The 27,787-nt window shown below is 41.9% G+C and overlaps 1 protein-coding gene across 27 annotated transcripts in view; it reads left to right on the top strand.

Annotated features, from left to right (window-relative positions):
- Positions 1–27,787, top strand: part of NRXN1 (neurexin 1) — a 726,568-nt gene that overhangs the window by 440,288 nt on the left and 258,493 nt on the right. The window contains exon 1 of one of the 27 annotated variants that reach the window (XM_064446481.1): positions 4,302–5,313. The exons of 23 other annotated variants lie outside the window; for them this stretch is intronic. In XM_064446481.1, the coding sequence (XP_064302551.1) occupies positions 5,070–5,313 (244 nt within the window). In that variant the 5' untranslated portion in view covers positions 4,302–5,069. Of the gene's footprint in view, positions 1–4,301; positions 5,314–27,787 lie in introns of those variants that run through there. 3 more of the 27 variants (XM_064446479.1, XM_064446478.1, XM_064446477.1) reach the window with 3 other exon arrangements.

Raw genomic sequence — 27,787 nt, 5'->3', positions numbered from 1 at the left:
TCTGAAATACTAAAAACTACCTTATGAATGCTGTAGTTTATTTTCACACTTTTTTTGCTATGCTTGCAGTGGGACATTTATTTGTTTATTGCCATCTTTTGTACCACTTCTTCCTTCTTTGAGTAAACCATCACAGACTGATACCACAATGTTGATTGATTCTGTGCCCTTGGGGATTAAACCCAGATTATTTAAACTTCAGCTAGTCCTCAGCTAACAAAGATTCATGCTCTTATGTCAGCAGGGGGTAAAAAAGAAAGTATTTTAAAAAAGAAATGCTTCTCACCATCGGTTTTCATAATGTTTACTTGCAGATGCTTTTAACTTTTACTTTTCATTAAAAAGCTTAAATCTGAGTGGTAAGACACCCAGTTAAGCTTTTTAAATAAAACATGAAAAGACTAGAACGATCTGACTACCAAGATTTGCTTCAAATTGGAAAGAAGTGCTTGCTGTTATCACAAAAAACTGAGCAACAGGGGATTTTACTTCCTGGGACTTCCTTCTTTTGCCTTCCTGTCCCCACCTGCCTTTCACTTGCTTTCATACACACTTCCTTCTCCACCTTCCTTTTCCCCTTCCTGCTATTCTTTCCATTTTCAATCTTTTTATGAAATTTTCTGCACATTACTTCTCCCCACTTCTTACCCGTCCACTGCATCAGATCACCCTTTACCTCCCTGAAAGTTGGATAGTCCCCCTCTTGTTTCTCTCTGTGGTTCAGAGTGCAGAGCCAGGAAAAATTCAAATGTTATTAAAGCTAGTACACACAAGGTGCTGAGCACATTCCCAGATCCAGTAAGGGGTGCCTGTTTAGGCGTCTGTCTCCCCATTTGCATTGGTTAAAATATCGGTGCTTAAATTGCTATTTATATTGGCTAAAATATTGGTACTAAATTGGGTACTTAAATAAGAGTTAGACAACTAAATAGCTTTCCAGAGATTGGCCTTTGTGTCCTCAACTCTTGGTTTGGATAGGCAGCAGCAAAATAATCCATTCATTTAACAGTCCCTAAGTAGTTTTAACATTGTAATGTAACACCTAAATATGACCCATTGTAATCTGTCTGATGAAAAAACTTCTCAAAAGGAGATTTAAACCAGAAACTGTAGTGGCAGTTATGTGTGTGCACTGCATAAATAGTACACATTTAGTAATGCCAAGCACTTACACACCCTTTTTGTCTCCAGTAAAATATTAAATGAAGTACCTTTAAAGTACCTAAACATTTTATTCACTTGTCCTTGGTATTTAAGCACTTTAGGCCTCCCTGACACAGTAGATGGCAGATGGATTAAGAATTTAGATTAAGGTGCTCAATATACAAACATACCCAACAACACAGAGAAAGAAGAATGCTTACACCAAGTCCTACTGTATCCACAACAAAGTGTCTTTTAGCTGAATAAATTATAGTCAGTGTCCAGTTCTGGGCCCCCCCCGTTTAAGAAGGACAGGGAACTGCTTGAGCAAGTCCAACAGAGAGCTACCAAGCTGATCAGGGGACTGGAGCATCTCCCTTATGAGGAAAGGCTGAGAGACATGTGTTTGTTTAGCCTGGAGAAGAGAAGGCTGAGGGGGGATCTCATGAATGCTTATAAATATCTGAAGGGTGGGTGTCAAGAGGATGGGGCCCAACGACAGGCCAAGGGGCAATGAGCACAAGTGGGAACACAGGAAGTTCCACCTGAATATGAGGAAAAACTACTTTACTGTGAGGGTGGCAGAGGAGTGGAACAGGCTGCCCGGAGAGGTTGTAGAGTCTCCTTCTTTGAAAATATTCAGGACCCACCTGGACGCGTTCCTGTGCCCCCTGCTCTAGGTGTACCTGCTCTAGCAGGGGGATTGGACAAGATGACCTTCAGAGGTCCCTTCCAACCCCTACCATTCTGTGACTCTGTGATTCTGTCAGGCTGGAAGGGATCTGCGGAAAGCCTCTGTTGCAAGGTTACTCTGAATGGGAGCCCTGCAGCAGGGTGGCAGCCATGCTTTCCTTGATGCCAACAGGGAAACTCCCACCAAGAGGTAGCAGAACACATCTCTTGATGGAGGCCTTAAAACAGGCGAGCAGAAGTTAGTCTAGACGGGACTTGCCAACCAAAATTGTATCTGAACAACTGTGTTGCCAACTGTATCATTACACGGTTGGCAATACCGGCTTCCTATTTCAGAGAAGTGATAACAATTTTGAGTTACTCGTCTGTAGGATGTCTAGAATCATTAAGAACAGTCAACTAACTACTGCATGTTTCTAAAACGGCAGCAACGTGTGAACAGTTTACTGAAAAAACTGGTTCCAGTGACTGAAATATTTTGTTTCCTGAGTCGGACTGATAGAAAACCTAGTGATGTGTATGGATAAAATTGCTAAAAGATATTACTTGCAAGAACAGGAAATATACATCAGGGGCTTTAATTTTGGGAGAGTTGGCGAATCCAGTTTCTTTAAGATTTTTTTCATTTTTCCTTCTTTCCTTAACTCTGAAACTTAGAGACTATATACTGTATTTTATTTTTTAAGAGGTGACGGTGTGTGGCAGTTGCAAGCTGATAGTTTGGAAAATTGGGATTTCTTACTTCTTTTACACTAAGTCTTCTTATGGCAGGTTGGAAAAGTCACCGACCTCCTCACAAGCCAAGCTGCCCTTCCCAGTGGCAAGCCGGGGATGGCAGAGGACAACAGCTGCCCCGGGGCCGCCGTGTGGTGCTGGGGTGGTGGGAACCGGCCGGACCCCCTCGCCCCGCACGGGCGCCGCCTCTCCCGCTCTTGCGGGATCCGCCGCCGCTTCCACGGAGCGCAAAAGGGTTTGGGCGCTAAGCCTGTGGGGTTTTGGGGTTTCCCCCACCCCTTGCGTCCGTTCATCATCGTGTTCTCATCTTTTCACAATTTACCTCAGCGTCTATCGCAAAACTTCAGGTCCGCGGCGAGGCCGCGGCGCGGCGCATCCCGGCGGGGCGGGCTGTAACACGCACCGCCCCCAGGGCAGGGTAGGGTAGGAGCTGCCGCTGCCTCCCCCTTCCTCTCGGGGTTTCGGGGGGCTTTCGGCGCCCTGGGCAGCCCCCGGCCCAACCCGGCCATGAGGGGGCGTTTCTCTTCGCCGGGGGAAGCAATCCGTCCTGGGCTGAGCAGAGCCCGGGCGAAACGCCCTTCTCTTTCTTAAGCCTACGCAGGCTGAGTAAGGGTTGTGACTTCCCTTCTCATCCGCGTGAATTAGAAAGCGCCTCAGCAAATTGCAGGGGTTTTCGTTTAAATTAACGCGAAACGTATAAAAAAGCATTCTCACACCCACTGCTCGCCCTCTCCTTTTCACGCATCCGCACCCCGCACCCATGATCTCATGCTGCTGAAGGCATGGCACAAGATCTACGGCAGGCTGGAAACGGTGGAGGGAGGAAGAGAGAGGGGGGAAGAGAGGGAGCGAGGGAGAGGAGGGTCGGGAGCGCGCGGCTCTCACACCCTGCTGCGCCCAGGTGCGGTACTGCAGGGGCTGCGCCCCCCGCGGCCGCCTCCGGGGCGTGCGGGACCCGCCGAGGGGTGAAGTGTTTTCCCTTCCGATGTAAACCTTCAGTTTTTAAACGTGACATCTCCCACCCTCGGCGGCGAGGGGGGAGAGAGGGGTGTAGAGTGGCCCTTCCCGCTGTATTCGGTGGGCGGCGTGGGGCGAGCGGCGCGGTGGGGCCCCGCAGCCGAGGGGCGATGAGGGAGCTGCCGGCTCCCCCTTCCCGCTGATGCTGGCGGCGGGGGAGGGGGGGCAGCCCAGAAACGGGTTTTTTCCAGCCCAATTTGCGGCCGTGGCTGCGGTGGGCAGCCGAGGTGCGGTAGTTGAGTAGTGCCGGGGGAAGAAAAAACAAACACAACAACAACAAAAAACCCCAAACCCGGTAACTCTTTGTTAGGCGCCGTGTGTGTAATTACCCGGTAATCAAAGCCGATGCTCGAACAGAGAGAGGGAAACATCGGATGGGCGAAGTTCAGGCCAATTAAAAGACCCGAAATCGTTCTCCTTTTTTAAGATGAAAGTGATTTTTCAAGACAGTGGTACATCTGAACTACCGGAGGAGGGGAAGCGCTCCCGCCGTGCTGCTGGCTCCGCGGCGGGGATGGGCGGCGGGTGGGGAGAGCGGCGTGTCCGTGTCCCCCGCGCCGCCCGAGCCATGTTCTGGCAGCGCCCGGCTCCCGAAAGGCAGGGGAGAGGCAGCGCGACTGTGTGGGAGCTGGGCTCAGCCTCCCTCCTTAACATAGGCTCGTCCTCTGCATTGCATCCGAGCTTCAGCGATTTGCTGTTTGGAGACTGCAGATTTGCATAGCCCTGCTCTTCGCAAGCATGGGGTGGGGGTTTGGGGTTGGCTTTTTTTTTTTTTTTCCTTCCCCCAGCTTCTTTCATAAGGGTGCACTATTCTCCCTGAAAACATCCTCGGGTATTACTGTCAATAGTCAGACCACTGAGATTGCCGGAGCAGCCTGATTATTGTCTGGCGGCGTGTGCGAGTGTGCGTGTGTGTGTGTCCGTGTGTCCGTGCGCCGGGAGAGAGCTCGCTCGGTGAGGGCTTCACCGGTTTGGAGATGAATGGAGGGAAGAGCAGCAGTTTGATTTTTCTCTGCTTTCCCAGCGCTGGCTGATGGAGTGGCATCCCCTTTTTCTTTCTTAGCAGAAATGTGGCACGATTGGCTACACTGTGGATTACTGAGGATGGGGGAATGCTTGGCACTCTCGTAGCCCTTGCAACTGTGGAGTATTGTTAATGAGCACCAGCCCCGGGAAAGCTGAAACTAGCGATTGTTTGAGCGCGGGGCTTTTCCCCCTCTTCCACCTCTTTCCGAAGGCTCTGAGCTGCCTGGATTCTCCGTCTCTGACTATGTCTCGGATTGTTTTGGGTAGAAGAAGACCTGGAGAAAAGGATCCTCGTAAGCTTTCCCAAAGGGAAGAGATGGCTCGCCTGGTGCGGTGAGCTGCCGCCAGCGCCGTGTGCGTGTGTGCGAGCGCGCCTCTCTCCAAACTTTGCCTCCTGTGCCGCGGCTGCTGCTCCTCCCGAGGACGCCGCGGGCCGGCTCGCCGTGCGCCGGAGGATGGGGGGGCTCCTCAGGGGCAGCCCGGAGCCGGGACCCGCCGGCAGCAGCGGCGGCAGCAGCGCCGGGGGCCGCTTGGCCCTGCTCTGGATAGTCCCGCTCACTCTCAGCGGCCTCCTTGGGGTGGCGTGGGGCGCCTCCAGTTTGGGCGCTCACCACATTCACCATTTCCATGGCAGCAGCAAACATCATTCAGTGCCTATCGCTATCTACAGGTCACCGGCTTCCTTGCGAGGCGGACACGGTGGGTTTGGACGCCGCTCGGTACCCTGCACGGTCGGGGGTGCCCCGCACCCCGCAGAGGTCAGGTGCGGGCTGCGGGACCCCGCGGGCCGGGGCTGCTGCCGCGGCCGGTCGGAGGAAGAGGAGGGCGGAGGGGAGGCGGGAGAAGGAAGGGCTGCGGGGCCGGTCCCGCCGGGCGGGGAGCGGGCCCGTCCCGCCGCTCCCGGGGCGGGGCGGGGGGGTGGTGGTGGGGCTCGGCTGGCCGCCAGCCGCCGGGGCGGGGCGGAGGATGCTGCTGGGCCGTCCCCCGGGCTGCGCGCCCCGCGGAGCCCCGGCGGGGTCGGCGGGCGCGGAGGGGGGAGCTCTCCCACAGCCCTCCGCTCCTCCGGCCGCAGACGGGGCCGGCTGCAAAGCCCATGCCGGAGGCGCCTCCGTCGCCGCGGCCCCGGGTGGGAGCGCCCCGGGTGGGAGCGCCCTGGCAGCGCGGCCCCCCCTGCCCGGGGACACACGCACACGCGGGAGCGGAGCGCCCCGTGGCCGTGGCCCTGCGCCGCGGCGGGAGGCGGGCAGGGCAGGGCGGGGAGGGAGCCCGTGCGGTGCTTAAATTGCTGGTGATGATCGTGCTCCTTCCGATTCATTACCGCGCTCGAAAGTCGATGAACTAAAGCAAAGGTCAGCTAATTATACAGGGGCTCGGGGAAGAAGTAAGCGTTTAGACACTGAGAAGGGGAAATAGTAATGCCTACCGTAGCGGCCGGGAAAGGGACAGAGATAAAATTCTTTGCAGGTGCAAATGCGTTTTGCTTAAGGGTTACGGTGCCCCGGTACTTAGTTTCTGAAGTGACAGGAAGCTGCTTCAGTGCCCTTTAAATAGCCCCGTTACAGTTTTTCTCGTTCTTTTGGCATGCATACGTACGTGAACCTGTACATAAATACACGCAAAATCGATATGCATATGTTCAGCGTTACCAAAAGCTGTGAAAGAAAGAGAAGCACCAGACTGTGCTTTAAGGATTTAAAGCCTCCCTTTGTCTCCGAGGGAGGAGGAGAAAAAAAAAAAAAAAAAGAAAAACCTTTGTTGGCTTCTGATTAGATTATACAGCTTCATTCTTCATTTTCTCCTCTTGCCTTGCTTCATTTGCACGATCATGCGATGTCATTTACAAGCTTTGCAAAGTAAAAACCAGATCTTGTACTTAACCTTTGCATCCCTGTGCAAGATGACCTAGTTGCAGGCACGAGGTAGTTAGGATTTATTGGATTTTTTCAGTGATTAACAGTGATAGCATTAGTGGGTAGGATAGAATTGTTTAGCTGAAAATTCCCACTGTGTGCTAAATATCCTTTAATACTCAACTGCTAGAAAAGGCAAAGTGCACAGAAATGGCTTTTCTTAAGCATTTTGTTAATTAAAAAAAAAAAGTTAGATGTCTGATCTAATTAAAAAAAAAAAAAAAGAGGCTGAGAAATTCAGGCCACCACTCTTCTGTAGTGCACTGAGGCAGTGCAAGATTGAGAATGCTGCATATTCCATACCGTATGTGCTTAGAGGGGAAAATTAAAGAGGTATGTCTGTGCACATCATGTACATGCTTATTATCATTTTAATTCCTGCCCATATGGGGATATCATTTAGGGGCTTGCTATGAATTTGAGGGAAGGCTAAAAGAATGAGGGGGAAAGAAACATGGTTATAGAGGTGTCTGCTGCAATTCCTTAGAATGCGTTTTAAAATCACACCTTTTGCCAATTTTTAAAAACATTACCTTGGACCCAATCAAAGGGTGATGGTGCAAAAAAGCAGCTTTCTCAGGAGAAACGAGTCTTGTTAAAGAAAATGAAAGACGAAGTGGTGGAGATGCCACTTAAGGACTTCATAGGGAAGCCCAGGAGCCTCTCCAGAAGTTAAGTAGCTGATTTTACAAAATGAAGGATGTTACATGTCATAAGAAGGCATTTCAGAGTGTTTACTTGATAACTCTCAACATCTTTGCTTTTCTGTGTTTATCAGAAGTTCTACTACCTGACAGTGTTTTAAAACATCTAATTCCTTTTGTTATTAATTCTTCAGAGAGGTGTTCCCATTTGCTTCTGTAAGCATGACAGAAACATTTCTCCTTCTGGCTGAGCAGGGTTGGACATAGCTCCTGTGGAGCCCATCGCTGCATTGCTAAGCATCAGTCAGAGGGAACTGGGTGAGGGGTGGGAGGGTGCTTATTCCTGACTCTGGCATCAGAGTGTCCTTCTCCAGTGTCCCCAGCCCAAGCCGGCTCAGCCAGGTGAGAAGGGGAATTTGATTCTCAGGCTTGTATCCTCCAGCATTAGCTCCATTCAGTTTAGCAGTTATTCTGTTCTAGTCTAATGCGATTGTACATAAACGTTGCAGTCTTCGTGGTGACCTCGTATCTGTTGGTTTTTTTTTTGTTACTTTGCCAGCTTTTTGTAGCACCATACCTGTTAAAAGTTGAAAAGAGCTTTTAGGGAAGGTCAATTAGTCGATCCCCAATAAAAGCATTGCGCTCTAATATTGTGAAGCAGAAGTGTCAAAGGAAGGAGAAATGATCAGTTTGCCCAGGAATTCAATAAATGTCACCACATTCCTCAGATATCCACACCCTCCTCCTCCTCCTCCTCTACCCCTGGCACCCTCTAGCCCTGCCACCCCCATCCTCTCAGGAAACGCTTTGGGTTTTTTATTCCTTCAGTTTTCCTTGAGCCAACCCAATTCCAGTTAATAATACAAGCAAAGACAAAAACCCAGCATGGTTGGATTTTTTCCACTTCTTTTGAAAAACCAAACCGCAATCTTGCTGCTAACACACTCGTCAGGTAATTTTGCTGGGATTTTCCTTAGTGGTATGATCTCATGTCATTTTAGTGGACAGTATTGTGCCTCACAGAAACATAAACAGAATTCCAACCAAGCAATTAGCTCACCCTGTTAAACAAAAAGTAGTTCAGCGCACAGTTTTTTTAATATACTAAAAGTAAAAACTAAACATCTTTCAAGCTTGACCAAATGATTTTTTGTCTTCGCTTTCTGACTCTTATTAAACCAGGGAAGGTGAAAGATGGTTGAAAGAATCGAAAGTTTAGCCACAGGAAAGAATAAGAAAATAAATCTCTGGATCATGACATTGGCAGCATAAAGAGAAGTACAGAGAAGTGAGAGAGAGACTAATGTTCACAAATACAAGTCCTAGGCTGCTCAGCGCCTGCCAGTGGTCTCTGCAGCATGTGGGTTATTTGATGATTTATGTTCATATCTCCTTGCTCCGTTTAAGAAGGCAGCTATTGCTTTTGTTATAGCTGTATCTACCATGCAATCTTTTTTTGGAGTAGATAGAGTAGCTCATACTGCAGTGCCTCTAGATTACAAAAACATGGACTGTCCATGGCAAAGCCCACATAAAAGGAAAGAGATTGCAACTTTCTCGGTAACTTCAAATGAAGAAAGGTAGTTTCTTTAAGAATCCAGGAACATGATGAATCATGTGTGAAGTGAAAATTGCATGTTGAATAGGTAAAAACTTTAAAGTGTAGCTGCATGGATGGCTGTCACCATCCTCCTTCCCCCCTTCCTTACTGCAAACACCTCTTTGGTCTCTACTGGGCTGGGCCTTTTATTGCCCCCAATTCCTCATTCCGTTACCACATGACAAGTATAGTGTGCCCATTTCTTCCAGCTATTTCTTCTTTCTGTGCTCTCAGGATCTTGTTGAGGCTGCTTTCTGATAAATATAGATTGACTCTGGGGTTTTTAAGTCTGCCAGAATAGGATCCAGGAGGTGACTAATGAGATCTCCATGTTAGTATGTGCATGTGCTTGGAAAGAAAAGGCAAAAATAGGGAGGGAATAGGATCAATGTGCTCACAGGCAGAACAGAAGGAGCTGAGCAGCTTGTGTAGGGGTTATGCATTTAAGGACCTGGGTTAACATGGTGTCAGAAGAGGTTTGACTTGATGTAATTTATGACTGAGATAGATACAGGCCAATGGTTTAGGGGGAGCAGAGGCAGTCTGAAATAGCAGGAATAGGGTACTGGGGCCAGTTATTAAGAAAGTGGTAGTTTGGGTTGGGAAGTGCTAGGGACCTCTGTGGTGGAAAAGTAGAGGGATTTAAGCTGTTGAGCAGAGGGTGTGTGAAAAAGTGCTTCAACACCAAACTTCCTGAGCAGGAAGAAAAGTTTGTGGAAAATGAGGGCTTTGGGGAATAAAAGTTGGCATGTTTTGGAGGTGAGGACTGAGGCTGAGCACAGGGATGGTGTATTACCCCCGCACATTCCCTCCCCCAGTGTTTCCTACCCAGCGTGTGATGTGGCAGCAGGGACACACATACTGATCTCCCACTTCTAAGCTAGGCCACCTTCTTCCAGTCTCTGCTTTGCCATTGTTGCTGAAGTTCACCTGCACTGGATCCATCCATGTTATGTCCATTTAGAGAGATTTCTGTAGCAGAATTACCATCTCTCTGTTACTGGAGTGTCAGGCTGCAGGCTGGATCAGGCAGCGAAGATGCCCATTGAAATCCACAGGAGCTTTTGCTAAGTAACAATAGCAGGACCAGAATCGCAACACTCCAGTAAAAGCTTTTATACCACCACGGTGAAAAATATGACCAAAACAACTTTGAAAGATGTGATACAGACAGCACTTTTATCTGTGTAAGAAAACTGCAAGGAAAGACTTATTAGTGTAGGTAAAAATAATTGATGGCCTTTTGCCTTTTTTTTTTTTTTAAAATATACTGGAACTGCTATTTGTGTGTATAACAGTGAAACTATTTTTTTGGGTAAGGGTAAATGGAATGGCATTTTTCGGTTAGAATGTGCTTATTATGTTGCAGAAAAGGGTTATATTTTGATTAAAACATCAAATGTAAATGTTTCCAGATGTTCAAGCATTGTTATACAATGTGATATTAGAGGTAGAAGTGAAAAAGTCTCATCTTCATGTTATAATTGCCTATTTTTATAGAGAGAGCTTTAAAAATGTTTTTTTTTTTTTCAAATGTGTTTGTATATCGCAGGCTTCTTGTTTTATATCTCCTTTTCATTCACGTATTTTCAGATACTTACTAGTTCTCCTGCTCTGAGTGCTTCTGACACATAACAGACATTTTTATGTTTTAAGAATGTAAAGCATAGTAGCTTTCTCGATGTCTTTAAATTATATAAATTTTATACCCCTTTCAAAATTTCCAATATGCTCCATCAGTTATTATCCCCATCAGCTGCCAAAGTATTAACATCAGTTGGAGTAAAATGAATAACAAAGCAATTTCAGTCAGCATAGTGGTTAATTGGATGTGCAGTTAGACATGCATATTAGGAAGTGCAGTTTCTATATTATTATTTCTGTCAATATTGCTTGTCAAAGAGGCATAGAGTCTTCAACGGTATTGTGGACAGTCTGGAGCACTATAATCAAAAGTGGAATGTTGCTCATGGATTTCTGATAAGCATCTTTATACAAGCCCTACTGCCTTAGTACATGCACAGCTATTGATTGACTGGGGTGCCTTTACAAGAGCTAAATAAATAACAAAGCTCTGTTGTCACTTATCAGCAACACCACTTTTGCCTCAGCCTGCGGTAACCATGTTTTTCTAGATTTGAAGCATGTTTTATTGTCTTTTAATCAAATACTCTTTGAAATAAGTTATCAGAAGAAATTAATTTAACATTCAATACAGTGTACTTCCTGCTGTTTCTAATTTTCAAAGATGGATTTTTTCTGATAGCAAGAAGTTGACTTGGCTTTAAGGGAAATTCTGTCTCTTCATTTTAGTCCAGAGAATTCTGTAGACAAAACTCTGGTTTATCACTGCTATGCCCAGTGTGAGTAAGCACAACCAGTTCTACAGTCCTCATATTTTCTCAGCTTTCTCACATAGATAGCCATTACTGTGGTTAACCATAGGATGATATGCTTGATTTTCAACAGATCTCATAGTGTAGTTCACTGAAGTTTGCCTTTTGTCTTCTCCACGGCCAAAGGTTGCAATAGTTCTTAACCTTTCTGAGCAATGAAGATGACATTACTGACCTCTTTCTTGTCTTTCCCCAGTATCAGTTGATTTTTCTCCCTGTTATTAAGTTTGATGTCCTCAGGCCTGCCACAGTATCTGTAGCAAATTTTCTAAGCTCACAACTTCTTTTCTAGTTTGTAAATACAGTGTAGGCAGAGCTGATAGATCTTGCTGTGATAATAAGTTGACTTGTGAATGTAGCTGTGATTATAAGTAGAATAGAACAGTCTGATTTGATGAAATTTCAAGTATATTATAAATAAAGATGCTGTTCTATAAAGTTAAAAGTATCAAACATAAACAAGAGAGGCCATGTTCTTACCATCACTTTGACACTCTTTTTTTTCCAAATAGCAACAGGGATGGCTGGAAGTAATTGTCCTCCCACTTTCTCATAACTTTTTATACATCCGTGCACGAGCGTGAGTGCACACACATACGTATCACAGATGTTTCCTTACAATGAGAAAATGGTCCATAGTGTTAAGCTGAAAAAGAAAGCATTTCGCGAAGAGTTGAAAATGTTCAAAAATATTCAGTGACGATATTTGTTAACCACAGATGTAATTGGTCAGAACAATGTAATGAATTATTCCCTTCTCCTTAGTTGACAGAAAAAATAAACTAGTGAAAATAAAGTGGGAAAGGAGGAGGGGAGAAGTAGTGCTGCTGGATATCACTCCACAGAGCTGGGATAAGGTGGTGGGGAGGATGCCATGCTTAGAAGCAGTCACCATCTCTGGCCCATGATTAGTGAATCACCACAGAACACTGTAGCAGTTGGCTCTGAATTTCTGTAAGCACTAAACTGGCCAAATCCATTAAAATAGCCCAGATTATGGGTGTAACTGGTTCGCACGCTGTAGGTAGGATAAGAGTAAAAAACCTTTACCACTTCTGGGGCTTGGTTGATAAGAAAAATGTACACGTACAACAGGTACATGGTATGTGTGATCCCAAACCTCAGAAGGCAAGACAAGATTGAAGTTGAGACAGGGTTTACCTGAAGAGGTGAGGAATGTGCATAGTCTATGTTGGGTTTTTTTCCACATATTTGAACTATAAACAGCACAATGATGAGTCTTCCTTTTAAACACATAAATAGGTGTTTCCTGAAGAGTTTGCTGCTCAAGCAAGGAGAGATGGAGGGCTCAGCAATAAAAGATTTGCTCAGATCATTCTGCTGTTCTGGGGCCTTAGCAGGGGATGTGCTCAGACACCTACTGAGAAATGACAGAAGTGTTAACTCTCTTTAGGTCTCTTTTACCGCAGCTGTATCTGCAAAGAAACGCCAACATGCTTCTAAAGCAAGTTGACTGCTTTCCAAATATGTTCTTTTAGTCCTGCATATCTGCAACTGAGTTGGGGCTTCTCTAATTTACTTCATTAATTCAGCTCATCTGCAATTGTAAAATAAAGAAGAGCAGAGAATGACTAGGCTTGGAGAAACTTCAAATAAACTCTGAGAAACTTTACCCTGAAGAAGAGTCAGATGTAGTCTTAATCCATGTTTGCATTGCTGAATTACTGGACTTGGTCGACTTTCTCAGTGACCGCAGCTCTAGAGCCCTAGGAAGTAGGTGGAAAGATGGGGAGAAATGTCCTTGGGCGTGGCTCCTCCTCACTGACCAGTGAAGATGAGGAGATGTGAAGGAACTGAGGGCTAAAGAAGACACTGTTTCTGATCATTGACCTGGGCCTGATTTGCTCTTATTGCGGTCAAGCACAAAATTTCCACTGCATGATTTGTTGTGCCTCTGTTGGATATGATGTCCCTCATGCACGCTGCACTTCTGATGTGGTCCTCCTCCACCAGAATAATGCTTGTATCATAATAATAAATGAATCATTACAAATAATAATGCAAACACGTGTATTTTCAAAGTAGCTTTGATGCAGTTAGTGGATATGTTCACTTTATTTCACATGACAAGAATTATGAGGGAGCTTTCAGCAAAAATAATGAATTGCCATATTTATGGAAAACATATGAGCATGAATTGAATCATGCTGTTATTTTGGGTTTGGATATTCAGTGCCACAGAGAAGGGTTTAGGAGTTGTGACAAAACAACAGATGTGAGATTAGCCCCTTTGGCTGTGTCGAAATGGATGCGTCCTAAAATCCTGGTATCCCAGTTGGTCAGAACATGCTGTGGCTCCTGTCCAAGCCACATCTTTCCACCCATGCTCTTCTTGGGCTGGTCTGTGTTTGCAGTTTGCCTTGCTGTGGGTTTTAAACCTACCTGGGGCACGCATCCCAACCTTGGCATTCAAAGCAGCTCTCAAACACCACTGCTGATAATTCTAAAAAAAAAAAAAGAAATGCTGTGAATGTCCATCTTCCTAAATAACCTGTTATATCAAGTGATGTTAAATAAAACATTATACAGGCAAGGGAAGGTGGGGGAGAAGTCTACCATTATTTTATTGACTGGAAGTTTTTCCAAGCAATTTTTTATTGCTTGGGAATTTTACTTAAGTTGCAGGAGTATGACTGCTCACTTAACACCCTATCAATGAGAGGACTTTATTTTTCCAAGTACTGTGGTTAAGAAACATGCAACATGGTTTCATTAGAAATTGTTGGCTAGAATGTGTTATGTATGAGGGTATGTAGGCCAAATGCTCATTTTGCCTCTTCTGACTTCTAACAGAAAACCAGGCTTTCGCTAAGATTGAAGCTAGAATGGCTTTTTATAATGGTAATTTTAAACTTTTGTAGAAATCATCTTACAATAGCTCATAAAGTTTGCCTTTTGTCACTGTCATGGTTCAGCCTCAGTCGGCAGCTAAACACCACTATGCCAGCTGCAGTGAAGAAAATTAACTCTATCCCAGCTAAAACCATGACAATCACTCACCACAATTTGACAGCTTTAGCTGTTGTCTGACATGAATATAGTAAAATCCACTGTATGACATTTAGAGGGGGAAGTTGGTGAAGAAAGAATAGTAACAACATTATTTTGCAGCAACAACAGCAAAAACAAACATTTTAACGTGAGATGTTTGAATATCTTACAGCGCAAGACATTGTAAAACTGTAGTTAAGGATGCAGATAAGAGAAGTTGTTGGCCTGTTAAGACAAATAGTGGTCTCCAATTATCTCAGACACTTGAATTTCACTTTGTAGCTGGCAGTGATTTCATGAGTTGTATGATTATCTAAATGAAAATGCAGTTTGTACATAAGTGTGCGGGAGCTTAGTTTCAAAGAGCCTGAGGTCAGCAAAGGTAAATAATTAAATGGGGAAAAAAATGTGATACATCTGCTAGATATCTATAGAGTCGGTTACTTTAGATATGGCAGTTGTTAACGCTGATATAAATTGCAACTGACTCAACTGAAGACTGCTCAGCTCCTATCTATTTGTTGTACTTGTAGGATAAAATTTGCCTGTCAGGGGGCTTATGCCTTAGACTTTGGGAAGGCAGGTTTCAGTGCAATCTGTGTATCTCATATGGCTTTTGCTGGCACTTGGACTAGGGACAAATGTCACTGTTTCAGTACAAGGTCACTGCTGGAGACATGAGAAAGGGTCATCATCAGCTGATCATTGCAAGTGTGGTGTGAGTAAATAAATATGTCACGATTTTGCAAAGATTTTCTGTTTGTTTCAAGTCTTTAACTTGATTTCTGCTGGCTATTTGATAATCACTCTCCTCTTTTTTTTTTTTCTTTTTCCAAATGTAATTATTTGAATTGAAAGAAAAACCACAAAAAGAATTTTCTAGAATAAAATTTACATATGCATATAGTTTATGGTGGTACTTTCGTCAGTTAATTGCCAAAGTATAGTTTGGAAACAAGGAAAATCAGGGAGAAAAAGAGCAGTCATTATTGCTAAATGATACTTAGCGTAAATCAGTTCAACATCGCTACCCCCTCCCTATTTCTGTCACGTCGAAAAGTGGAATATGTACATTAACCCATGTCAAAAAGTGGAATACATGCATTAACCCTTGTCCTGCATAAGCACTGGTATCTCTCCAGCACTACAGTGTATCTTGGCACTAGGCTTCTCTGGAATGGTTTACTCCCGTTTCACAGAGAGGAGATGAAGCATGGTAAATCAGCTTCTCATTTGTGTTCCCTCTTGAATGATTCAAAGGAATCACACAGTGGTCAGATTGGCCATCTGAAAATTCCCTGTGTCTCTTGTGCACTTGCCCGTGATGTAAGAGACGTATCTGGGGCACGGCCAGAGTGTGTAACACTCTGTTGTCAATTGGCATAGCTTAAAGCAGATTCCATGCTGGTTTAGCGTATGCCATGCCTCAGTCATGCCACCATAAGCAATTCATTGGGTAGTGCTTTTCCCACAGCTGTGTGTCAAACAAAAAACTAAGTGCAGCAGAGGTTACGGATTATTCTGTTCAGCCTTTGCTTGTGCTTGTTAATGAGTAGCCATCCAGTTTATTTCAGGAGTACACAGCTTTACCTATCTAAATGTGACAAGCATCTAACCATAAGTCACACAGCATCCTGAAATAGGAAAAGGAATTAAACAAAGACTCGCTGAGTTCCATATTGCTCTTTCATTCTTTTGTTTTGTGCTAATAAAAAGACCCAGAAGCATTAAAACAATGTACTAGTTACTGAACAAATACCTTTCTTCCTTCCTTTGGTATGTAGGTTGTACTGTGGGATTAACAGAACTGATTTGTGAAGAAAAAAAAAAAAAGGGTGATGCAGAGAAATTGGGGAGGGGAAGGAGAAGAGGAAAATAGGTCAAGCAGGCAGAGCATACCTTTGTTTAAGAATAAGAAGAGAAGTAAAGAAATATATTCCCACATGAAAATCTGTGATTTTTTTTTTGTTTTACAGGGAATACTTTCTCTGTTATTTGGTTTGATTTTTATAGAGCTATTGTAATTATTTTAGATGTGGAAAAGGCATAAAATACTGATCTTTGTGTCTGCCCAGTACACAAAGCTTAGCACTCTCATGCCTTCATAGATGAGACTTGCCTGTCTTTTGGTGTAAGTCAAATCTTTTCAAACTCCCATCACTGCTTGCATTTTTGGGGCTATATTGGGGGCAGTTCCCTTAAATATTGTTCTCTGTTTGTCCTGTAATTCCAGTTGCTCATGGTATCTGATGTCTATTAAGTGAGAAGGGCAGTCATAATGCATTGAGTCTAGATTTGAACTGGTGGCTTCGCATCATGTCATTTTGTTTTACAGATGCTGTTTACCATTTAAACGTTCCCTCTCCAAGTAATTGCTCTGGATGTTTGAATCTTGGCATCAGTACGAGAGGTTTTCTCTGTTAGTGAAAGTGAATGGGGTGAGGATTTTGTTCAGCGAAGAGGTATCTAGCTTTGTGTGAAAGGATTAGTTGCTTTCATATGTTACTTTAGGACTGTTAGGGTAATTAGCAGTTCATCAGAATGATTTCACAGGTCATTATTTGTGAGAATGACTGGGACAAGGCTTTTTAGTTTGCAGTGAGTCTGTTGATTTACCATGTGTAATGCCAGTAGATGCGAAGAGGCAACAGTCACAGAGCGAAGGTCAGCATTAACTTTCTTTCATAATTTCATAGGGTTTTTTTGAGTAATACATCATGTCGTGTGTCTTTTATTTCTTATCTTAGCAGATGTTATAATTTTTAATATTATTTTCTTGTATTATGGTGGCGTCTAGAAATTTGTCAGAGGTTGTGAGCTCATTGTGCTAAGCAGATGGATTGAATAGAAAAAGACAAGAAAGCTGAGGAAATAATCACTCTCTACTGCTGACAGTACTCTCCAGGGTAGGTTTCAAAATAGCTCAAGAGCTGTGTAAAATTAATAAGCTGTTCCTCATGTACTGAAATCCTCTTTCATATTGCATTGGCATGAAGGATCTCTGTAGAGAGGAGGGGCTGCAAATAAGGTTTGCCAGAGGATGGGGTTGAAGATTGACCCTGAAAGTCCAGATTTTCCTGTGAGTCCAATGGATGAGTGCACACTAAGAATATGCATAAAAGTTGTCTGGATGGAATTTGTCCACTACAAAATCTCTGCATCAATGAAGTCTCCTTAGTCCCTCAGAGCAATGTTTATTAGGCATAAAATTTGAATCAGTGTCCTTTTGTTTCTTTAGCATCTTTATAATTTTCTTTACTGGTAGCAGAAAGAGATCAGAAATAAGGGGGCACTGATCTTACCTAATAGAAACTTAAAGTTAATGAGTTATTTTTGTAGCTTTTGGAGGTGCTAACGTCAATTTGTATTCTCTGATGTGGAAATACATTCCCTTGGACTCCAGATTTGCAGCATGGCACGAAGTTTTTGATTTTGTTATGACATTTTAAAAATGTTATTTTTTCAAACAGTATATGTTCGGTGCATATATGCAGTAGAAAAACTAAAACTAAAGGTGTAGCACTGAATCATAATTAGAAGGGAAAAAATCATTACCTGTCATGGAAAAAACTCTGGAATAATAAATACCACTGGCACATTTTACTGCTATCATAAATATTTATTCAGCACATGTCCATAGGCTCAATTTATTACATCATATTCACTTAAATGTGTTTATGAAACGATCCTTCTGCACACACATACATTTTATCAAATTTTAGATTCCTTGATTAATGGCACAGACCTTTTTTGCTGTGTGGCACAGTCTGTCATACCTCTAATCCAATTTTGAAATAAAGGTATTCTTAGATCATCTTATAATAAGGCTATTCTTCTTGCTAGAGTTATACCTCTTTCGCTTATTTTCTTATAGAATGGACTAAGATTTAATAGTGATGTATTTCCTAATAAACATAGCTGGAGGACAGCTTCTTCCATTATCTTGGATATACCTGTGTTACGTCTTCATTGGAACCCGTTAAATATTCTTGGACAATCATTTAGCAATATATAAAATGTTTCTTGCCTTTGATTTCAGCAGAGGCATCAATCCAAATGTTCTGGGCTATATTGCATAATTGTCAAGGGAGTTAAATATGCACAATGAAGGTACAGGAGTTAAAATTTACTGGTGTACATCTAATGTTTATAGATAACCCTGTTAAAGAAGTCAGGATGCGTTGCCTTGTTCAGCCATTCTATCTTAATTCTAAATCACTGTTGCATTGTCTCTATGTTTTCTTTTGCAGTCAGTCAGCCAAAGACCCTGTAGAACATTTACCTTGCAGTCTTGCAATTTTAATTATCTGATCGAGTGTAGTAAATTCTGGTGAGGGTAAAACCAATTACAATTTCTCAGTAAGTTCATGCCTTAATTAGTAGTCTTCTAGGAAATGGAAACCAAGTTTGTAGCAGATTTGGAAGTAGAGGACTCTCTGGTTCCCTGCTTTTCATTTGCATTTCAGGCTTGGGTCTTCAGGTAGTGTCATCACAGGCGCTTAGTGTTGCTGATTCAAATTTCAGTCAGTGAACTTGTTTTAGTTCTAATCTGAATGCACACAAACTGTTGCAGATTCACAAGTATAGTCCTATGGATAGTTCATTAATGAAGTTAAAATGATTTATCTGCCCTGTAGTATTTCTCATAACAGTAAAACAATGCAGGTGCATATAGTGTATAAATGCATGAGCTGTCCATTTAACCTGGACCTTCTAAAAATCTAGATCCTCTGCATTATATGAAAGTAAAATAATCAACCAACAGTAACAAGCTCTGATAAAAAAAAAAAAAAGAAGAAAATGAGACTCACAGCTACAGGCAAACTCATCTAAGCTGAATGCCCTTAATCATACATCGTAATATTAAACACCATACAGAGGAAGAACCTCTTGGCCACCTCCGTGGGAGACAACATGCACAAGAAACTCTCTCTGAAAATAAGAAAATGATATATGGGTTGACTTCAACATTGTATGAGGTTTCTACATAGTGCATACAAAGCAGCAGTTAAGTGAACCTGGTTCTCACCTAACTCATGCTGCTGTCAGCCATGGCTTTCAGGCCACCAGGCGTTTTTCATTAGGCTTAGCTACAGCATGTAGATACAGAGGGGTGCTGTCGACTGTGGTCTAGCATTAGGTGCCAGGAACATCTAGGTGAGATCCTTTCCTAATAGAGATGGTTGGAAGCTGTATTTTGCAGTGTTTAATGGACATACCTTCCAGGAAGACTGCCAGTTCAGCTTGATATCTAAATTGCTTTTTACAGCATTTGTGCTGGCTGATCTGTTGAAGATGCAGGACCCTTCAAATGCCTGTGAGGGTTGTCTAATCAAAGGTCTGATTGAACCACTGGATAAAATATGCTCTTCATTTTCATGAACTCTGAAAGTAGGAGAACATTACTGGTATGCTCTGCTTTCAGCTTGACCAGCATCCCCAGCTGGGAGCTATGGTGGGAAGCTAATGCCACGCAAGGCATGGACAGTCCTGTTTAATTTAAGAAAGCAGACAAAGAGCCTTCGCTGCAACTAAACAGTTGCTTATTTTATGAATTTTTTGGATCACATGTAGCAGTACAGTCTTTAGTGAATAAAAATTGTAAATGGTAAACACTGCTGCCAAGATAGTAAAATGAATTATCCATGAAGTGAAAGGTACACATCCTGGAATCTTATCCAGGTATTTTTAGCAATTTAAAAGATGTCATTTTATATGCTGGGTATTTCTTAAATGTTCCATTAAATTGAGAACTCTCTACATAAATGCTAATTTAATTAAAATGTCTTTGTATCTTAAATATAAATGAAAATGACAGGCTAGAAGCCTTGCTGAAAGTTTGCATGGACCTCTACTTATGCATAACTTTTCTTATCTTCTGCAGCACTGTCTTTCTTTTTTTTCTTTAAATGCACAACATACAAGAACATTTCTTGTCTTTTTTCTTTTAAGATTTCTTATAAAAGAATACTTTTGACAGGCCACTTTTGCTTTCAAAATTAAAAATTCCCACACAAATGTTTAGTAAGAATAACAAAACACTGTGTTTTAACTTGGTAGGCATGATGATGATACCAGTTGGCATTTAGCTGTCCCATATATTAGTTCATGCATGTGAAACAAAATGATTATACTTACAATTTTTGGTAATTTACCCAGTTCCTATAAGGGAAAATTACTTTAAATGGAAAACAGTTATACATTGTGGTTTCTTTTTTTCTTTTACGAGGAATTCTTTATTGAGAGAAGAAAGTAATGCTTCACCTCCTATGTAAATATGCTTTTCTAAAAGAAACCACCTACATAAGGGCCAAATCAGTCTTCTTCAGGCCTGCTGAATGAGCTAAGTGGGGACCCCTAAAGGAAAGAGGACACTGCAGGAGAGGCTGGAATTCTTTATCCACAGGATTGTCTGGACATACCGGATACACCAGTTTCTTCACCAGTGATATCAGCCCCTTGCTAAGAGAGCTGCCTAGTTGTGTGATAAACCTTCAGCTGTCTTCAACTATCATTTCTGGCAACCTGTACTGGTTTCAAAATTACAGCCCTTCGGAGCAGATTAGTATTCAGTCATGCCCACACATGTGTGTATAAATGTGCGTGTGTATGTATTTTGCTTTTAGTAAGATACAGCAGGCATTAACACAATTCTGCTACTATGCATTCTACCTCTTGAATGTTAAAAGAACAAAAAAGAGATAACTGATGTAGCTATTCCAATGGAATATTTAACGAGCCAGGTTTTGATCTCATGTATCCTTAACAATTAGACTTTATTTACCTGTGTTTAGAATCTGTTATCTTAGCTCAAAAGCTGCCCTTGTATATATGGGTGTGGTTTTAGTTGTCTGTAAGTCCCAAGTAATTGCATGAATGTATTCACATAGAGTATTTGACTGGCACGACAGGCGTTAAGCACAGGAGTGAGAGCAGAGATCTCCCTGTACTCTGGTGCACTCCCTATGGTACCTCTGGGAAGTTAGTTTTATTTTCAATCATTCTCAGGCTCCTCATATATAAATTAAGAATCCCTCTCTGCCTCCTATAGGGCTGGTAACAATCTTGATAAATTTTTTTGTGAATTCATGCATAAGGAATAATATTCTGTAATTGTTATTTAAAAAGGGATTTACTTATATTATTCTTAGGTCAGGCACTTGCAACATTGTCATCTGCTGCTTTAAAATATGGCTAAGCCAAAGGGTCAGTGACAGCATCAGGCTGTTTTTTCTTCAGAGATTCTAATGTCTTGTTCAATTCTATGGCAAGAATATCTCATTTCCAGTTCTAAAAAAGCATTTTCTTGTCTAAAAAGAGAAGGCTGCAGAATGTATTAAAATATGAATCTGGTTAGTTATGTTTCATGTCGCGTGTCTTAGGCATCTGTGGGAACGATGCAGTAGCTGCTTTGTTCATAAAATTCCCATTGATATAGAGGCATGTTTGAGACATTAGGCAGAATTTAGATCCAGATCTCCTATGGCTGAACTGGCTAGAGGTAAACCTGTAACTACAGCATGGGTACAGAGCAACACTGACAAATAATTACTGTTTCAGGAAGGGAGACAAATATTATAATTTCTTATGCACTATTAGTACACATGCTACCCTTGTCTTGTGTACTGTGGTCAGAAGGATCTTTTCACTTTTGCTCCTCTAGCTGGGGAGATTTTGAAGTGCCTATATAACCTAAAATTCTTTTTTACTTTTTTCTACTTCTGTTCACAGTCAACTTCTGTTGTCATGGGTATTTAACACAATTCTCTGCATAGAAGAGTCATAGTCCTGATATTCTTTTAGCAGAAGAAATAATTAAAGTGTCACCTGTGTACCTTGTTCAAGGCTCGTTTCCATGCTAGGGTCAGAGAAAGTGATTTTTCCACAGCAAGCGAGATAGAAAGTACTGTTTTCAGGTTCCATAATCAAGACAAATACAACTGCCTGTTGCCATGCACCATATATTTTCCACATTATAGTAATGGATGCACTGCTGCCACCTGCTATGTCAGGACTTCCAGCTAATTGGAATAAGTTATGTGTGTTCCAGTTACTCTTACGGTCTATAAAAGGCTGCTTTGTCCTAAACTATATAATAATTTTTGATGGATTTCCTTATGGTAGCAGATATTGCTGTACTCTGGTGAGAACCATTGTTTTTCACAAACACAGGTGTTTTCTGCACATATTAAGGCCTTAGAGATGATTCTTTCTACCGAGTTTATGCTAAGGCGTAGCATTTTGTGTAGGTGATATGACCCGGATCCAGGTATAGTAAATCCTGAAAGGGACAGGAATAGATGTGGTTAAGACTGTACTATCCACTTATGGCTGCTGACTGAAAAACTGCTACGTGCCCTGCTGCTTCAGCCTAGGATCTGTGATAGTTTCATCAAAAGCTGTTACATCCTCCTGTCACTGGGAGAAGGGTCCAGGCCATATGAATCAGAGGTGAGATAACTGCAAGGGTAAAGAAGTACCCCTGAGTATGCGAGATGGTCTCTGAGTGGTGTGGTCCACTTGACCTGTTGAGAGTACAGCAGATCCACTGCTTGCTCAGCTTCACCCAGCCAGGTGGAAATTGTCTCCAAGATCTTAGAAAACCTTTGACCTTGTTCGTGTGTTTTCTCTGAATTTCTCTGTATTCTTCTTCTCTGTGGTTACAATCTTATCTTAAGGTATAACTGTAACATCAGAAATCAGAAATTGGTACTTTTTAGGTGAAGTTAATTTTTGTAATAGCAATCTGATTTGAATTGGTACCTGGTGGTTGCAATCTAGATCTACACTCATTTAACAATAGCTGGAGCTGTATGACTACCAGAGCATGGTGTGTACAACTTTTAGAATAAATTTCCCTATGGAAAGTGATTTATTACTTTTAAAGATACCAGACTCCTGTAAGCTCAACTCCTGTAAGCTCAACATGAGTGAACAGTGTGCTGCTGCAGCCGAGAAAGCCAACAGGATGCTGGGTTGCATCAAAAAGGGCATCAGCAGCAGAGATAAAGAAGTCGTCATCCCGCTTTACTCAGCACTTGTCAGGCCACAGCTGGAGTACTGTGTACAGTTCTGGTCCCTGCTATACAAAAGGGATGTGGACAGGCTGGAAGGGGTCCAGAGAAGAGCCACCAAGATGATCAGGGGACTGGGAAGCCTGCCATATGAGGATGGGCTGGGAGAGCTGGGTTTGTTCAGCCTTGAGAAAAGGAGGCTCAGAGGGGATCTCATCACCATGTGCCAGTACTTAAGGGGCAGCTACAAAGAAGATGGAGACTCCCTTTTTACATGGAGTCACATGGAGAGGACAAGGGGGAATGGACACAAATTGCTCTTGGGGAGATTCCGATTGGACGCCAGAGGAAAATTTTTCACATTGAGGCCAGTCACCCATTGGAATAATCTCCCCAGGGAAGTGGTTGACTCGGCCATGTTGGACACCTCTAAGAGTCGTCTGGACAGGGTGCTGGGCCATTTTGTTTAGGCTGTGCTCTTCCCAGAAAGGTTGGACTAGATGATCCCTGAGGTCCCTTCCAACCTGTGATTCTGTGATTTTAATTATTATTTAATACTCAGGGTTGCAGACCTGGCATGACACAGTAACAAAGAGGATTAAGTGTATGTGAGGCATAGTTGCTCCTGTGCAGCTTTCCATGTCTGGACAGCATGTATTTCAGCTCCAGCAGGAAGCCTGACCTCCTCTCTTCATAGAGTAGAAGTTCTTGCTTTTAGCTATCAGGTGCCTCATTTGGTCCCAAATATCAGCTGATGAGTGGCCCTGCTGAAACTGCAGGTTTCTTTCTTCAAGCCTTCATCTTCAGAACTAATTGGAATGGTCTCTTTTCTCTCTCCCTTTTCCTCCTCAACTCTTCCCACCTGCTTTTTTAGGTGAGCTGGTAGGTGATGGCAATAATATCCTCAAGCTTAAGGCCAATTAACATTGTAAAAAACAGGCTAGCTATTTTTCAAAAGAGAAAAGAATAGTATACAATTGTGTGCTATAAAAATACAAGAAAATGTGAATTCGTATTTTATAATAAAAAATGTTTACTACCTTTCAGCACGATGGCAGTAAGAGAAAAAATGTTGTGTTACACTGGGTATAAAATGATAGAATTTTCCGTGCTATGAATCTCTTTCGTACCCTTCCATGTCCCATCTCAACCTCACAACAATGCGACATAGCATTAGTCACGGCTAAGTAGTGAGGGGAGCCTTCAGAAAGCAGTCTTTCCTCTTAGAGGCTACTTGCTTCATGAAGAAAAGAAAAATTCCACGGTAACTGCTAGTGAAAGTATTTGCTACTTGTTTTGGGTATCTTCATCAGTTCTTTGGAGAACAGTTTATTTAAAATTCATGTTCTTGCAAAACATGCAGGTTCTTTCGAGATCTCTATGATATTAAGACTATTTTGCTCATTTAACACTTTGATGGACAGAATATCTGAAATTAACAAGTTTATATATTATATAAACATATATTGCTTTACAGAACACAGGAAGATAAACTCATGTGCTTTTTTTTTTCCTGAAAAGTATCCTAGAACTAGCTCTCTTAAACCTTTGAATTAAGTGAATGCGTGGTAGCACGTATGCAGACCTGTGAAATAGTCAGTCTTGTTGGTTCAAAGTACACTAATTAAATATAAATTAGCTATGCACTTTTTTCTTTTCCTGCATAAATTCTGTCTTGTGACTTATTGTAGAACTGTAACCTCCACTGAGTACAGGTTAGTGTTTTTACTAGATACTTCTTGTTTGCAAACCTGATAAGACAATTCTTTTAAGGAACTAGGAGGGTAAGTGCATGAGCCATCTTAGCAAAGCTGGTGCAGCTAATTAATTGCTAGTCCAGCCGGTCTTAGCTTTTTGGTACAGTAGGTTTTGTCACATACAAATGTCAGTAGAAATGGGAATTAGCCTGTGATTGACAGTGTCTTGACTATGTAATTAATCATTTTACTTTAAATGTGTGTTAGTCAAAAACTTAGTTATTTTTAAGAGGACTGAAGGATCTGAGAAATGCCCTTTGTCTTTGATCATCTCTTAAACTTCTAATTAAAAGTATCTAAAGCTAGTAATAGTATTTCCTCCAAAAGAGGTTTGCCAAAATGGAGGAATCTTGCTAGATTAATTAATCTCTGCTCTTTCTGAGAGCAGAGTATATAGACTTGGAAGACTGAGAGTTGCAAAGCCTCATTTTATGCTGAAACCTCAAATAGAACATTTACAGAGGAGTTTGGGTTTAGGAGGGCCTACATCCAACCTTCTCTTTCTCAAGGATTTTTTTAAACTCTTTTCTCCAGGAAGGAATTGTGAAAAAAAGATTAGAAAAGGAATATAAAAATACTTAGATTCTCTTTTCTTTTCCTCCACTTTTCTATCTGCAAATCTAAAAACAATTACAGTGATAAGTCACTAAACATTCCACACCTTGTTACTCGAGTCAAAAATCAGTTATCATAACTAGGTGGATGAATAAATGTTTCATCATCTGAATTCTTTTCCAGTTCTATTCCAGTTTACCATATTTTTTTCCTTTGCTCCTTTCTTCAACCCTTTGCAGCCCATACTTGCCAGGAATTCTATTTTTCAGCACCAATTTCCTCATAGCGGCTCTAGAAGAAGCTGTGGCTCAAGAGATTATTCTTGAGGAAAGACGGTCTTTTCTACAAGACCCTGGGGCATATTACTATCAAAAGATTCATTCACTTAATTCATATTCCATGACTCATAATTCTAATGAGATCTTGGTTATTCATGCAACAGTTATTCATAGAGTATTCTCTACTTATTAACACTGGGCTATGATACTTGCTTTTGAAGAACACTTGCAGAAATCGGCTCCTCCTTAAAACATGTATTTCACATGCAACAGTTTACCTTGTTTACTTTTTGAATGCATATTGTGAAGATGAGCAATATAAGTCATGTGAAAATCCAGCTATGGTAATGTATATTGAAGGGGCACTCAGTAACCCTGTAGCATTTTGTCTTGCTCATTTTTGTCACCGGTAATTTTACACAAAGAAAAGGACCTATCACTCGATATACATTGAGAGAACATCGAAGTTATGGTGATTCATACATTGGAACGCTGCCATAATAGAGAAAGAGCCATATGTAGAATGAAGTAATATGACATGAAATAAAGTGATGCAGGACAAGAACCGACAGTTGCATTACATTATTCAGTGGAACAGAATCTGAAACTGCTGCAGGGGAATGAATGCATGATACATAATATGGACCAATACATCATGTAGATCATTTAATATATTGAAAAACTGATGTATAATGCACTATTGAAATGGGGTGTATAATGTATTCTGCAGAGAGAATTTTCTTTCAGTCCTCCTGTCTTAGGCGTGGACATAATGGAATATGTTGTCGTGCTGAAGAGTAGCTGACCTTGCCTCCGTTTATAAAACGAGAAGAACCTATAAATGAGCTGTTTCATAAAGAGCACTACGTGATTAAGAAAATTGGTTTCCCAAAGTAGTAGCGTCAGGGTCAAATCAATCTTGGACACAATCAAAGAATATACATTTTTTTTCCTCTGAATTGTGTAATAATCTTTTGACAAATAGAGTGCTCAAAAAAATCAGAATTGTTACACTTAAGCAAGATTTAAGCTATCCAAAAGGAGGGCCTATGTTATGTGGAATGAATGTTCAGTCACCAGAAAAGCTGTAATTTTTGAGTGTTTAGTCTAGACATTTTTTTTGCACCTAGAGATTTGTTGCATATATCCTGCAACAGTCTGCCCACATCCAGGATCCAATTAGTTTTTTGACTAAGTAGTATTTTTTCATACCACCCCATTGATTTATAATAACTGGAAGTAAGCTTAATTAAGAACATAACTTTTTTTTTTTTTTTTTTTTTTTTTGCAAGAGAAACAAGAAGATCCAGTGGAGTTGCTTACAATTCAACTTAAGGCAAATACAATGCCTTACTTGTTGAGACTGGAAAAACTCTCCCTTGGGATTATTAAATGCCTTTTACAGGTGTGAAAAAGATCTCATGTTGTTAACAAATACATCCATAAAGAATTTTCACACATTTATAAAACCTGTTGCTAAACTGGGGAGAGGTCTTGTTTCTTAATGTAGGTGACTAAATGCTTCAGGAGATGCGTCTCCCCCGAGGCACTCAATTTAAATGCCAGCCTATTTAATGTATTCTGTAAGAAGAGAGGCACAGCTTATAAAAAGAAGAGGAAAGCATATTTATACCCTGCATATTGGCTAGGGATTGTACTATCAGTAAGTATAGTTTTTCAGCTATTATATTTCACTCATTAGTTGCATGATGCATTCAGCGGTAGAACAGGTTAGTCTGTGGTGTGTATTTGGGGTGTCTTAGGGAAACAAGAGTCTCTTTCACCAGCTGGATGTAACCCCTGAAGGGAGCTCTTTAAAGTGAGTGAGTTTATAATAATGCAAGCTGAGAGAGATAGCCTTTCTGACCCAATGATGGATGTTTTCTTGATGGGAATGGGTAAAATGGGGCAAGAATTTGACAAATAGCATTTTTGTATACTATTGTACAGGTCCAAAAAAAAGAACTATTTAACCTGTGTACACAAGATACTTTGCAGTTGCCAGCT

This window comes from Phalacrocorax carbo, chromosome 3, assembly GCF_963921805.1.
Source record: "Phalacrocorax carbo chromosome 3, bPhaCar2.1, whole genome shotgun sequence".
NCBI lineage: Eukaryota > Metazoa > Chordata > Aves > Suliformes > Phalacrocoracidae > Phalacrocorax > Phalacrocorax carbo.
Note: the sequence above shows the minus strand (reverse complement) of the source record. Positions and strands in the feature narration are given on the sequence as shown.